Source organism: Ornithodoros turicata, chromosome 5 (assembly GCF_037126465.1).
Source record: "Ornithodoros turicata isolate Travis chromosome 5, ASM3712646v1, whole genome shotgun sequence".
In the NCBI taxonomy this organism is placed as follows: Eukaryota; Metazoa; Arthropoda; class Arachnida; order Ixodida; family Argasidae; genus Ornithodoros; species Ornithodoros turicata.
In genome coordinates this window covers 70471704-70482278 of record NC_088205.1, presented here as the reverse complement: position 1 = coordinate 70482278, position 10575 = coordinate 70471704, and the positions used below count along the sequence as shown (strand labels likewise).

General features: G+C 46.5%; 1 protein-coding gene across 1 annotated transcript; it reads left to right on the top strand.

The window, feature by feature from the left end:
* The first annotated feature begins 3858 nt into the window (after positions 1–3858).
* On the top strand, positions 3859–10073 carry LOC135394683 (uncharacterized). The gene is made up of 11 exons (XM_064625545.1): positions 3859–4425; positions 4491–4556; positions 4618–4680; positions 4736–4789; positions 4862–4918; positions 5922–6021; positions 6075–6638; positions 6737–6795; positions 7031–7195; positions 7309–7447; positions 9261–10073. The coding sequence occupies exons 1-7, from the start codon at positions 4072–4074 to the stop codon at positions 6173–6175; spliced, it is 795 nt and encodes a 264-aa protein (XP_064481615.1). The 5' UTR covers positions 3859–4071; the 3' UTR covers positions 6176–6638; positions 6737–6795; positions 7031–7195; positions 7309–7447; positions 9261–10073.
* The last annotated feature ends 502 nt before the right edge of the window (positions 10074–10575 follow it).

Below are 10575 nucleotides of genomic sequence, written 5' to 3'. Positions count from 1 at the left end.
TGAGATTAAGTATGTGATATAAAGGCTATATGACGGTAAAAACATTTCGACTAGAAAAATGTGCACTAGGAAGGTAAGTGACGGCAAAGACAATTCAAAATGACTAGGGGTAGAGTGAATGTGTCCTAAAAAGGCTAAGTAGCAAGGTCTTGTGGTGAAAGCTCCAACACCTAAGTATCACAATTCCAGTTGCAAAGGCAAGTTTCAAGCAGTCAACCAAGTAAGTGGGCAGAGTGCATTACTGGTTGTTGAATATGATCAACCTTGACAATTTCTTTCGCAGATGAGGCCTGGCTGTCGCCTTCTCTGTATGTTCCTTGGCAAGCTGGTACAGTCTGATACTGCTGGGAAACTTTTTTGATCAGACGGATCACATTGTTTTCATTCGGGCTGCATTCAAACACATGTTATCGCAAACTTAAGCAGGGAGAATAAAGAGTAGACATTCGAGGTTGAAAAATTATTTATTGTCTCTAAGTAAAGTAAACATGCTAGAACACACCAAAGAGACATGTGGCTCGTGTGTTTGTATGTCCCACTCATACGAGTTTGTACGTTAGGCAAGATTTTCATGCAATACTTTTTTCTTTATATGCTTTTGCCCATCTTAGTATTGTCCTATCCAATATGGAGTGGCTTTTAACTGCGTGTGAATGCATAATTCAGGAGTGTTTTCATATATTGGACTAGCTGGCAGCTTTCATGTGCCCTCCATGCAGTAGTGATTCCAATCATCAACCATCGCTTGAAACTCTTAACTAGGGAGCATGATTCATAGAGGCTAGATTTTCATGCCAATACACACTTGCAACCACAGTTCGAGGTAACTCGTTACTGCAACTAAGTTCCTTTTTTTTGTAACTTATAACTTAACTCGCTACTTTTGCGCCGTGGTAACTTTCAGAGGACTTCATTTCTTTTTCAGGTAACTTTGCCAAAGTAACTTAAGCTAAGTTCCAAGTTACTTTTAATTCGCTTTTCACTCAGGTCCACTTATTTTCTTGCTTTCTCTCCGGTTCTTCCATGGCATTTTATGTCATAAAACGTGATGTTCAGTCAGTGACAGTATTCTGTTCAGGAAGTAAGGTCCGCTGCTATTGAAATGAAGCTGAACCATTATGTACCCACAGGGAATAAGATGCAAAGCATTCGAACTGTTGGACATAAACGAAAACTCAATGAAAACTTGGGGGGGGGGGGGGGGGGCTCGATACGAAAGTTCGCCCCGCCCCCAAACAAACAGGGGACTCAGGGAAAATAGTTTTTTTATATGCCGTGTTAGCGCCGCGAAGCAACTGTGGCTATGAGCGGCGTACAGATATGGACAGGTGGAGAGAGGACAGCAGGAAGGAGTGCGGGACAGGGGGTTGGTATGCGTCCTGGACCGACTTCAAGGGGAACTGTGCTGGCATTCGTTTGGAAAGTCCCCGGAAAAATCCAGGGAAAACCGGGGAAAGCCGGTGGTATGATTCGAACCCACCACCTCCCAGTCTTCAGCACGACCTTGGGAAAAGAGTTGCTGACGCCAGGAACCGAACCTGGGCCTTCTGATCTCCAGTCAGATATGAATTGTCCGCCTCGTCCTTCAGACAACACTTCAACTCACTCCGTATGAGAGGAAGCGTGTTGTAGACACAATCACGCTGCATAGACAAGCAGTTCGACCAGTTCTTGGAGCAGGCACCACGCTTCGGGACCCAACTGCATCGGCTCTCCAAGCGTATAGCCAGGAGGCTGAGTTCCTGTTAGGATCAGGCTCTCAGACATTGCCAGGATGCTGTGCCATCTCCTCGACGTATGCCTCCCTTTATGGTGGTAAACGTTGACGGCAGGCTGCTGCTGGAGTAGTTGTGTTGAACATGAAAGATCCAGAAGATGATCCGGCAATCCGGAGAGATCCGGCCCAGAATATGTGGGTTCGACTCCTGCAGCTGGCTAACCTTTTCAGTGACTTTCACCTTTCATAGTTGTGTTCACCTCCTTCGTTGTCGATAGAGGCATAGGGTCAGCCTCGTCCTCTTCGATGGCATCTCCCACTTCACAAAGCGACAAAAGAGCAGCGCGGATGTCGGTTTCAACGAGTGTCTCGAGTTGTGCCGTCTTGTAGTGCACGCGCTGAACTATATTGTCCTGCAACGTTGCAGGAGATCTGCCAACTCGGGAACATTGTGGAATCCGTCAGCAAGCACTAAATTGTGGAAGCCCGTGCCCGACGCATAAGTGGTGCTCCGTATCCGCCAGGAATGCTGCTGTCTGCATGTTTGCACCGGCGTCCGTGACAGCTGTCACTGACTGGATGTCATGAGGAACTCCTCCATACACTTACAGTATACTCGCCCCAAATAGCGACAGCGGTGTGCCGTTCAATCATGCATGTTCCGCATTGACGACGTGATGCTTTGGAGTTCAAAGTTGTCTGTGAAAATGTATCTGTGTATAAATATATACGTATAGATAATAATCAGTACAATTCTGCATACCGTCCATGAAATGACACGTGAACGTAATGTAACTTCTGTAGTTGTCCATCCACATGTCGTAAGCCACAGCACAGAAACGCTGACCCTTTTCAATGGCCCTCTTGAGACTTGACGTGAGTGTACATTGCCCTGTACACGCCCTCGAGCGCACTGCGTGAAAGTGTCGTGCGGTCTGGGAGGTCTTCCTTTACTTGAGGAGGATGTCCTACGTAAATGCAATGTACATATATAGTAGCCAGAAAAATATTCCGGGACGGGTTCGATGGGAACTTTACATGAGAGAGGAGGATTTTGACTTCGTTTCCCTCTCCCAAATGCACTACTAGAGGTACAATTTCGGAAGGAGTTTGAACCCCCCAAACCCCCCTCCCCTCCCCTCCTCTGGCTAAACCACCGGTATATAGCAAGAAACATATCGGCACGCTACAGGTAGTCATGGCTTGAACTTGAAGGCCTTCCCCGAAGGCCAACATGTCCCTCGCAACACCAAGAACGAAGTCTCTATAGCAAGCTGTGTCTTGACATGGGATGGGAGGACTTCGTTTGCCTTCGAGTGACAGTACCGATAAAGCTCTTCAATATTTCTCTGCTCCCACTATCTAGCTCCCCAGTAAATTTGTGGACTTCCGACAAATGACGCTTGTAGTTAGTGGTGACGACGGGTTTCGAGTATCGCTTGATGTCACATCTACTGGACAGAACATAAAACGAAAGAACTTCAATTGACATCTGATCTGACACGCCACGCAAAGAGCGCTGTACTGGTCCTAACAGTGCTGCCACTCCCCTCTCAAACGGAGGCGTATTGTCCGTGTCTTCTGTGCGTTTTCTAGACAACGTTTGCAAAAGTTATCACCGCGAATTGTTCTCCGCTTCTGATCCTTTTCGTAAACCAGGGTTCCGGAAAAGGGCCACACATAACTTGAGCGTGACGTTGAATGCAACACGACCGTGAATTGTGATACTCTTTCCTTGAACACACGTTTGTCTCCGTTTTCCATTGTTCAAAGTTGTTTCCAGCTCAGTTAGCAGAAATGCTCAGTAATTTATCCAGACCTCCACCCTCCAACACCCCCCAGAACCTTTGGCAACACACCCAAATGTTTTTCTTTACGACATAGCTGTAATGATGCCCCCCTCCCTGTTTGCGATTCTAGATAAACTACTGCAAACGCGTCCCCCTCAGAGTCCGGCACGCAGTAACGCACGCGGTGCGAGCGCAAAGCGCAAATCAACTGGGGGGGAGGAGGGGACGTCTTTACTCTTTACCACGTTCTAGTGGCTCCACCAAGGAGAATATATATATACTAGAAATATTTCCTCCTTTGACTCCACTACGTTCCAGCTCGTGGATGCCCCCCTTGATGCCCCCTGTGCCGCGGTTGCAGCGCCGCGCCCGGCGAGGTCATGGTTCAAGCTGGTTTTCAAGCCTGTTCAAGCCATAGCCATAGCCCTAGTCATCCTAGCTAGAAGCTCTTGTGGTTTGATTCGTCTTCGTTGCTTCTGTTCCATTTAATCGAGATACGGCCTGTATAATTGCCCGTACACGTGTATTGCACTAGCGTGTATTTCATTGAGGAGGCCTGCAGTGATGCCGTGTGGAGTTCGAGGCTGCGCAAATGACAAAACCAAAAGGACGCGCGGCTTTCGCATGCATCAGGTTCCGGCAAATGAGCCAGCAAGAAGTAGGTGGCTTGCCTTGATTCAGCGTGAGGATGTTCAACCTGGCACTGAAGTGCGAATATGCAGCCTACATTTCAATGTGACTGATTATGAATCACCTCCGAGCGTCGTGAAATCCGTCGGCGCCGACTTCCGAATCTATCTGAAGAGAGGCGTTGCTCCGTCGTTAAATTTACCTGGCGCGAGCGAGCAATGCAAACGTCAAAAAATGAGCACCTGCACTGCAACACGACCTGCTGAACAGGATGACAGAACGAACATGGTAGGAGGCACACTAACGATTTCGAAGATACGAATCACTGCAGTTAATTGTTCGTTATTTCGTAGGCTGAACCGATTCCTGACAACGTTGGATGTGCCAGAAGTAAAACTACTCCTGACCTTTTAGAAAGGGTACTCTTTGCATATTGGGAAAAAATATATATCACATGAAGGGCTTCATAACAAATTGTAGGTGTCACCCGATCAGTTGAGCTCGGATAATTCAGCAACTGAGGTAGTTGTACCAGGAGAAAAGGTGCGTATATTATGTAGTTTCCTAAGACACAATATCTGACACATAGCTATTCCAGACGGATCTTGCTTCAATCAGCACAGAATGCATTAGGAGGGAAAGTAGTGTAATGGTAAATTTTTATTAATTGTTCTTAACCAACCATACCAACTAACTAATATACACATCACATTTCATTGTACAGGCAGCGACACTTGACAACAACTACCGCTGCACAGGTCAAGCTGATGCCATCCCACATGTAAGCACACAGCACTTGCTATCTGCCTGTCATGTATAAAATGGAATAGAGAAACTATGGCGTAACCGCATTACTGAATGTGATCTGCATAGAACATATGCTCGTAGTCTGTACTGTGTGCTTCATGCTTTCAAGTTGAAAGACGATTAAACGAGCCGTATCAGTAATGCGAACAATCCTGATGTCTCAGCGGCGTAGCGTTAAGGGGGGCTGTAGGGGCGGCCACCCCGGGTGCAAGGTTTTTTTTGGGCACATATTATCGACAGAGAGAAAAAAAGTTTGAAATAGAACCAGCGAAACTGTTTATCACTTGGGAAAATCTCGATTTTTTTAACGTTCGGTGCTGTTGGAACTATCTTCTGGGTGCCTCAAAGACTGAGGTGATTGAAGCGTCCTTAGATACCTATACTATGTCGGTATAAAATTGCATCCTGTGTGCTTCAGCAGTAGACGATGAGACGGTGTGTGCGATGAGACAAGTAGCTTGTATTCCCACAGTGAAGCAACCGGAGCGCAAAGTTCGTGGGCCGCTTTCTACTGGGGAGATTTGGAGGCATTCCTGTTATGTGTCTTGTTTGGGGGCGCTGGGAACCCATGCTACGCTGCTGAGATGTCTGTATGTGTTCACAACCTGCGTATATAAAGAAAAAGAAACAAAGAAAGTCCCTTCACATATAATCGTGTGCCTTGTTGCACAGAGAGTGCATAATTTCTTTTGCAGTGTCCCACACAGATCCCACAAATGAAACAATTGCTTCCGTCCTACCACTAAAACTTCACCCCCTTTGGTGTTGAAACCAAAGGCAGCATTGCATGCTTCCACTTCATTGCTAGTAAACATTAACCTTCCAGCAAAATCCTACCACACAGGACAATGCCCATAATGATAACAATCCATAAAAAATGAAATGTCTGCAAAACAGAGACTAGTGCTGCGGAAACGACAAATAACAAAACGTACACGTAGACGTTACTTCGTATGACAGTGGATGATACATTTCAGGACCGTCAGGTACCACAGAAATCTGTTCACACACAAACGTGGAAGCCCGTGACCAAACCCATTCACATCCAGACCAGCAGACCAAAGCGGCATACGAAAGGTATGCTACAGACTATTTATAACTGCGAGCCAATTGTACATACTTCGATTTAGGCTCCCAAGCCAGTCTTTCATCCGCAAAGCCGATGAGGAGCATTGGGATACAAGCGGACGCCTCGACCAATTCGCTTCACAAACGACGGCGCGCAACGTAGCTCTTCCCAGTCCACTGCTCTACACCGCTTGGTGACTGCACTTTGACTACAATGGACCTCTGGAGAGACCTCAGTGACAACAGCATGTCCTGGTGACACCCTCTTCGTGCCGACCCTTACGGCGTGTCACGGTTGGTCTGCCCTGACATGTGAGACATCGTCCGTCTGCATTCTTAGGAATATCCACAATTAAGTCGATCCTTGCCAGGATAAATATGTTGTCTTCGAGAGCAAGCTGAGGAAATTATGCCAGACCTGCACTGTGTGCTTGCAGCAGTGTAATGCAACGTTTACTTCGAAAGGAACGCAGCTGCACTGATGGTCACAATTATGTGTGGGAGAGTCAGCCCTTCCATTGGAAATAAGCCGGCAGGAAATTTGCTTCTGTCTTCTGCCATCTTCTTCAGTGGGTTAAATCAGGTTTCAACACTAAGGATGCTGGCCAGAGCAAATGAATGTGAAGGTGAGCGAGAATTCATATTGGACTGTTGGGGGGGGGGGGATTGTGGTACAAGAGTGTACAAAAGGGAGTTACAGTCAGGATCTGCCATATTTTTGCAGGTCTTCTCTGCACGTAGTACATACGAAGAAGGGGCTACCTGTTGCCAGCAATTGAACGAGTACGTTCCATTCCTTAGCTGACCCTAAAAGCAGACCTTCATCAGGATTAACAATGTGAAGTGTTTGCCCTGCTACAACAAGAGAATCGTGCTGAGACAAGTGTTCTTACGTGGAGCACTTACAGTTGTGCACGAAAAATCTCTACTTCCACGCTTGCTTTACTTTTGATTAGAATGGTTTATACACCATTCGTCTGTACAGATCCACAGAACATAACAGTGTACTTCCTCATAGGTTTGGACAACGCTCCAGGCAGAAGTGATTACAGAAGTCCAGGGAGAGGAGTCTTCTCTTGCAGGAGACGGACGCTGGGACTCCGCTGGTCACGTTTCCAAGTATTTAACGTACAGCTTCTACCACAAAGGTTTGAAAAAGATCATCCATACTGTTCAAGTGCAGGTGAGGCATGCTCCCACTTGCCGTAGCACAAGTAATGCTACAGGTGTGCTTGCTATGCAGTGCAAGCTGGATGCCTGGTAACTTCTTGTCACTGTTAAAATGTTTCACTCCAGGCGAACGAAGTGGCATCGAGCAGCCATATGGAGAAAGAAGCAGGACGCCGAGGACTTGAACAACTCTGGGACCTGAACATTTTGCGGGACTACACATCTTGATGTCAAGCCTCAGTTTGACGTGTGGCATGGTCCAAAGGTATCATCATTATGTAAAACAGCCATTACTATTGTTTCTTCTTATCTGATCATTCCAAGATCAGGGATTTAATACAGGCTTGAACATCAAACCAGGTGTTCACCAACCTGGAAAACTTGGAATTATCAGGGAACTTTGATGCGACTGGAAAAGTCAGGAGGCTATCAGGGCATTTGCCAAAAAGCAGGTGGAGTCAGGGAAAATTACAGACAAGCGCCTTGACGACGCACAGCGAATCGCGAGAGCCAACCGTTTGTGGATGAGCAGCCGCGAGTAACAGGTTGCCAGTACGACAATCCCAGTGGCAGAAAAATAAGGCGGCCTCACTGATAAGTGACCTGTAACAATAAAAGACAAGGATCATAAATGGGGCGGAGGACAAGGTCGTACTGCAGGTAAAGAATCTGAGAAACATCTAATTTTATTGACTTTGTTTCAATTCAGTAAGTGATGTGTATCAAGATGTTGGAGCAGGCACCAAGTTCCCTTTAATTTTGGTCAGGGAATTCACTAGAAATAGTCAGTTCAAAATTTTAAGAAGAAACAGAAAATGTAGTCCGTCAACTACATATGCCGTTGGAGATAAGGGGAGCGAGACGAAATACCGCGCCTTGAGAAATATTGCAGCACCACAACGCAGTGTAGTGTCGTGTGGCCAGTCCTAGCAGCCAATACGGAAGCAGTGTTAGTATGATGGATTACATTATCTGATGGAGGAGGGAGTCTCTGTGTCCAGCCATCCTATCTGCAGGGCAGTAATATTTTGAAAGCTGACGGACTAGATTTCTTTTCATTCTTAAGTTGAACACAACTGTAGTATAACACACAGCATGTCGCATTGTTAATTACGTAGTCATTGGGGCTGGCAAGTTTCTTTCCCACTCCTGCAGGCTACTACAAAAGAGTTACAGCTATAAACCAACAACAAGGTTGCTGAGTGGTCAGGTATTTGCTAAGGCCCCTGGTTTTCTGCTGCGGCAAATTCAAAATTCTGCGGCACCGACTTGTAAATCCCGCGATTTTCCGCGGCAAGCAGTCCACGGCTGCTCGGAATGGGAAACACTTTATTTTCTTGAATAATGTGGGAACAAAAGTATTTTATAAAATTACAGATTGAAACTACTGTTGTGGCTCTGACAGAGACAACGGCCTGTCTCCGGCAATCATTTTATACCTGCTGAAAGTTCTTTCAGCATCTACAGAGTTGATAGGAACTTTATAAGAAGATTATAGGAAGGAGCTTACAATACATGCCCTGTGGAAGTTACAGGACACCCTTTTTGTTTCTCTGCTGTAGGCATTATTTAAGAGTCCTTAAAGGCAAACTTCCAGACATCAAATCAAAGTCCCCCACTGCCACCGCTAAACTGCACACGGGAGGGACGCCGCCCCTTCTTCAGGCGAAGTACTATGCACAATAAACTTGGGCTAACGTTATCTGAAGCTAAACTACAATCTGTGTGTTCTGGTCCTGCAGCATGGGCAGTTTCGTAAAGCAGGCTTCACCTCATGCAGCGAAGCTTCAGGTGAAGCCCACTTTCGGGAGGTGTCGTTTGTATTCGGCGAATAGTCGGATATTCGGAAATCCGAATATGGGGTATTCGATTCGCGAGTGAAATACTTCGAGTGATTGATATTTGATTTGAATTCGAGAACTCGAATATCCGCACACCCCAAAAAATAAGGGATTCCGTGAAATTCCGTGCAAATCGAAGGATTCTGCGATATTTCGCGAAATCGCGGAAAACCCGGGGCCTTAGGTATTGCACTACACCAGATCTGATTCTAATGCAAGGCTATATTGCTGCAACAGGTATCAGGAAGAAAGTGCTGGCTGTCAGCAAGGAGAAGAACAGTGAGGCTCTTGAACTGTAACGCCAACGTGACGAAGCTTTTGCATCTGGGTTTGAGAGTACGTCCGAGACGGGGTTGAGACAGCACTTCCTAGAAACGAAGCCCGGTCGCTTAAACGACACGATGTAGTCGTTATAAAGGGACGGTCTCATCCGTTCCAGTCGATTTTAAAACTACAGTGTCATTTTATTCCTGATGTGCCACTGACCACGTTATCGAAAATCGCACGCAAAAGGGTTTGACTGTTATTTGACGGAACACATGACAAGAGCAGACGACGGATGTTGAGAGTATGCCGGAATTCTCTCTGGAAAAACGAGAAAACGTCACTCCCTAAGAACCAATGAGGGTGCGACCTTGAGAAAAGGAATGTCGCGGACGTCTGGTCAGCGCCACGCTCTCACTCCGTGGGAGTGAAGGGAGCGATCCTCCGCTTAGGGAGTGATGTCAAGTCGCTGGAGCTTCTTCAGCAGCAGCGCTGATCTTTAAAATTCGTTTATTTAATATCTAAGCACGTTTCGGACGAAACAATTAGCCATAGGCAGATTGTCGGCCTACGTCGAACATGGTGGTATCGGTTTCATAAATGGGGTTCCGGATGTGACTGTCCCTTTAAAACATTCTGCAGAAGCTTGTCTTGTGGAGTGTAATATCGAAATTCTGAGTCCAGCAAGGCTCTCTGGGCGTAATCCAGACCACAATCCAAGGTCACATCCTCCAGTGGACGTTCCACGGTGAAATAAAAAGGTCAGAGGCTCGTATCATCACGCTACTTTCGTAGAATCTGTTGTGTAGATATTTGCTTTCATGTGTATATGCACCACGATTGAGTTATGCTGAGCGACGGATGCATCCTAAGGACCCCGCATGCTCTGATGATCTCGCGTGGTATTCAGGGTACGTATAACAGGGAACAGAGAAATAAAAAAATGACATTTTTATTGATCTATCACCATCATGATGTTGGTATACAGTCGCCGTCCGATTTTTCGGACTCTGCGGGGATCGCGCAAAAGTTAGTCGAGCAGTCCGAAAAACGAATTTCGCTTCAAAATAAACTTTACGAAGCACTAGTAGGCTGGAAAAAATTGTCGATGCTTTCCTGACCCGCTTCCAGCTCTGCCTGATAACAGTAGCTTCTATTTCCCGAAGCGACATTTCGTCACTGTGCACTGACAGAGGCACCGCCGTCATCAAGTCCGCAAGTCTGCTTTACCTAACGCATTCGTGCTTTAGGTGAAGCTCGCTTTACAGCGCTGTCGCGCGACTCTCGG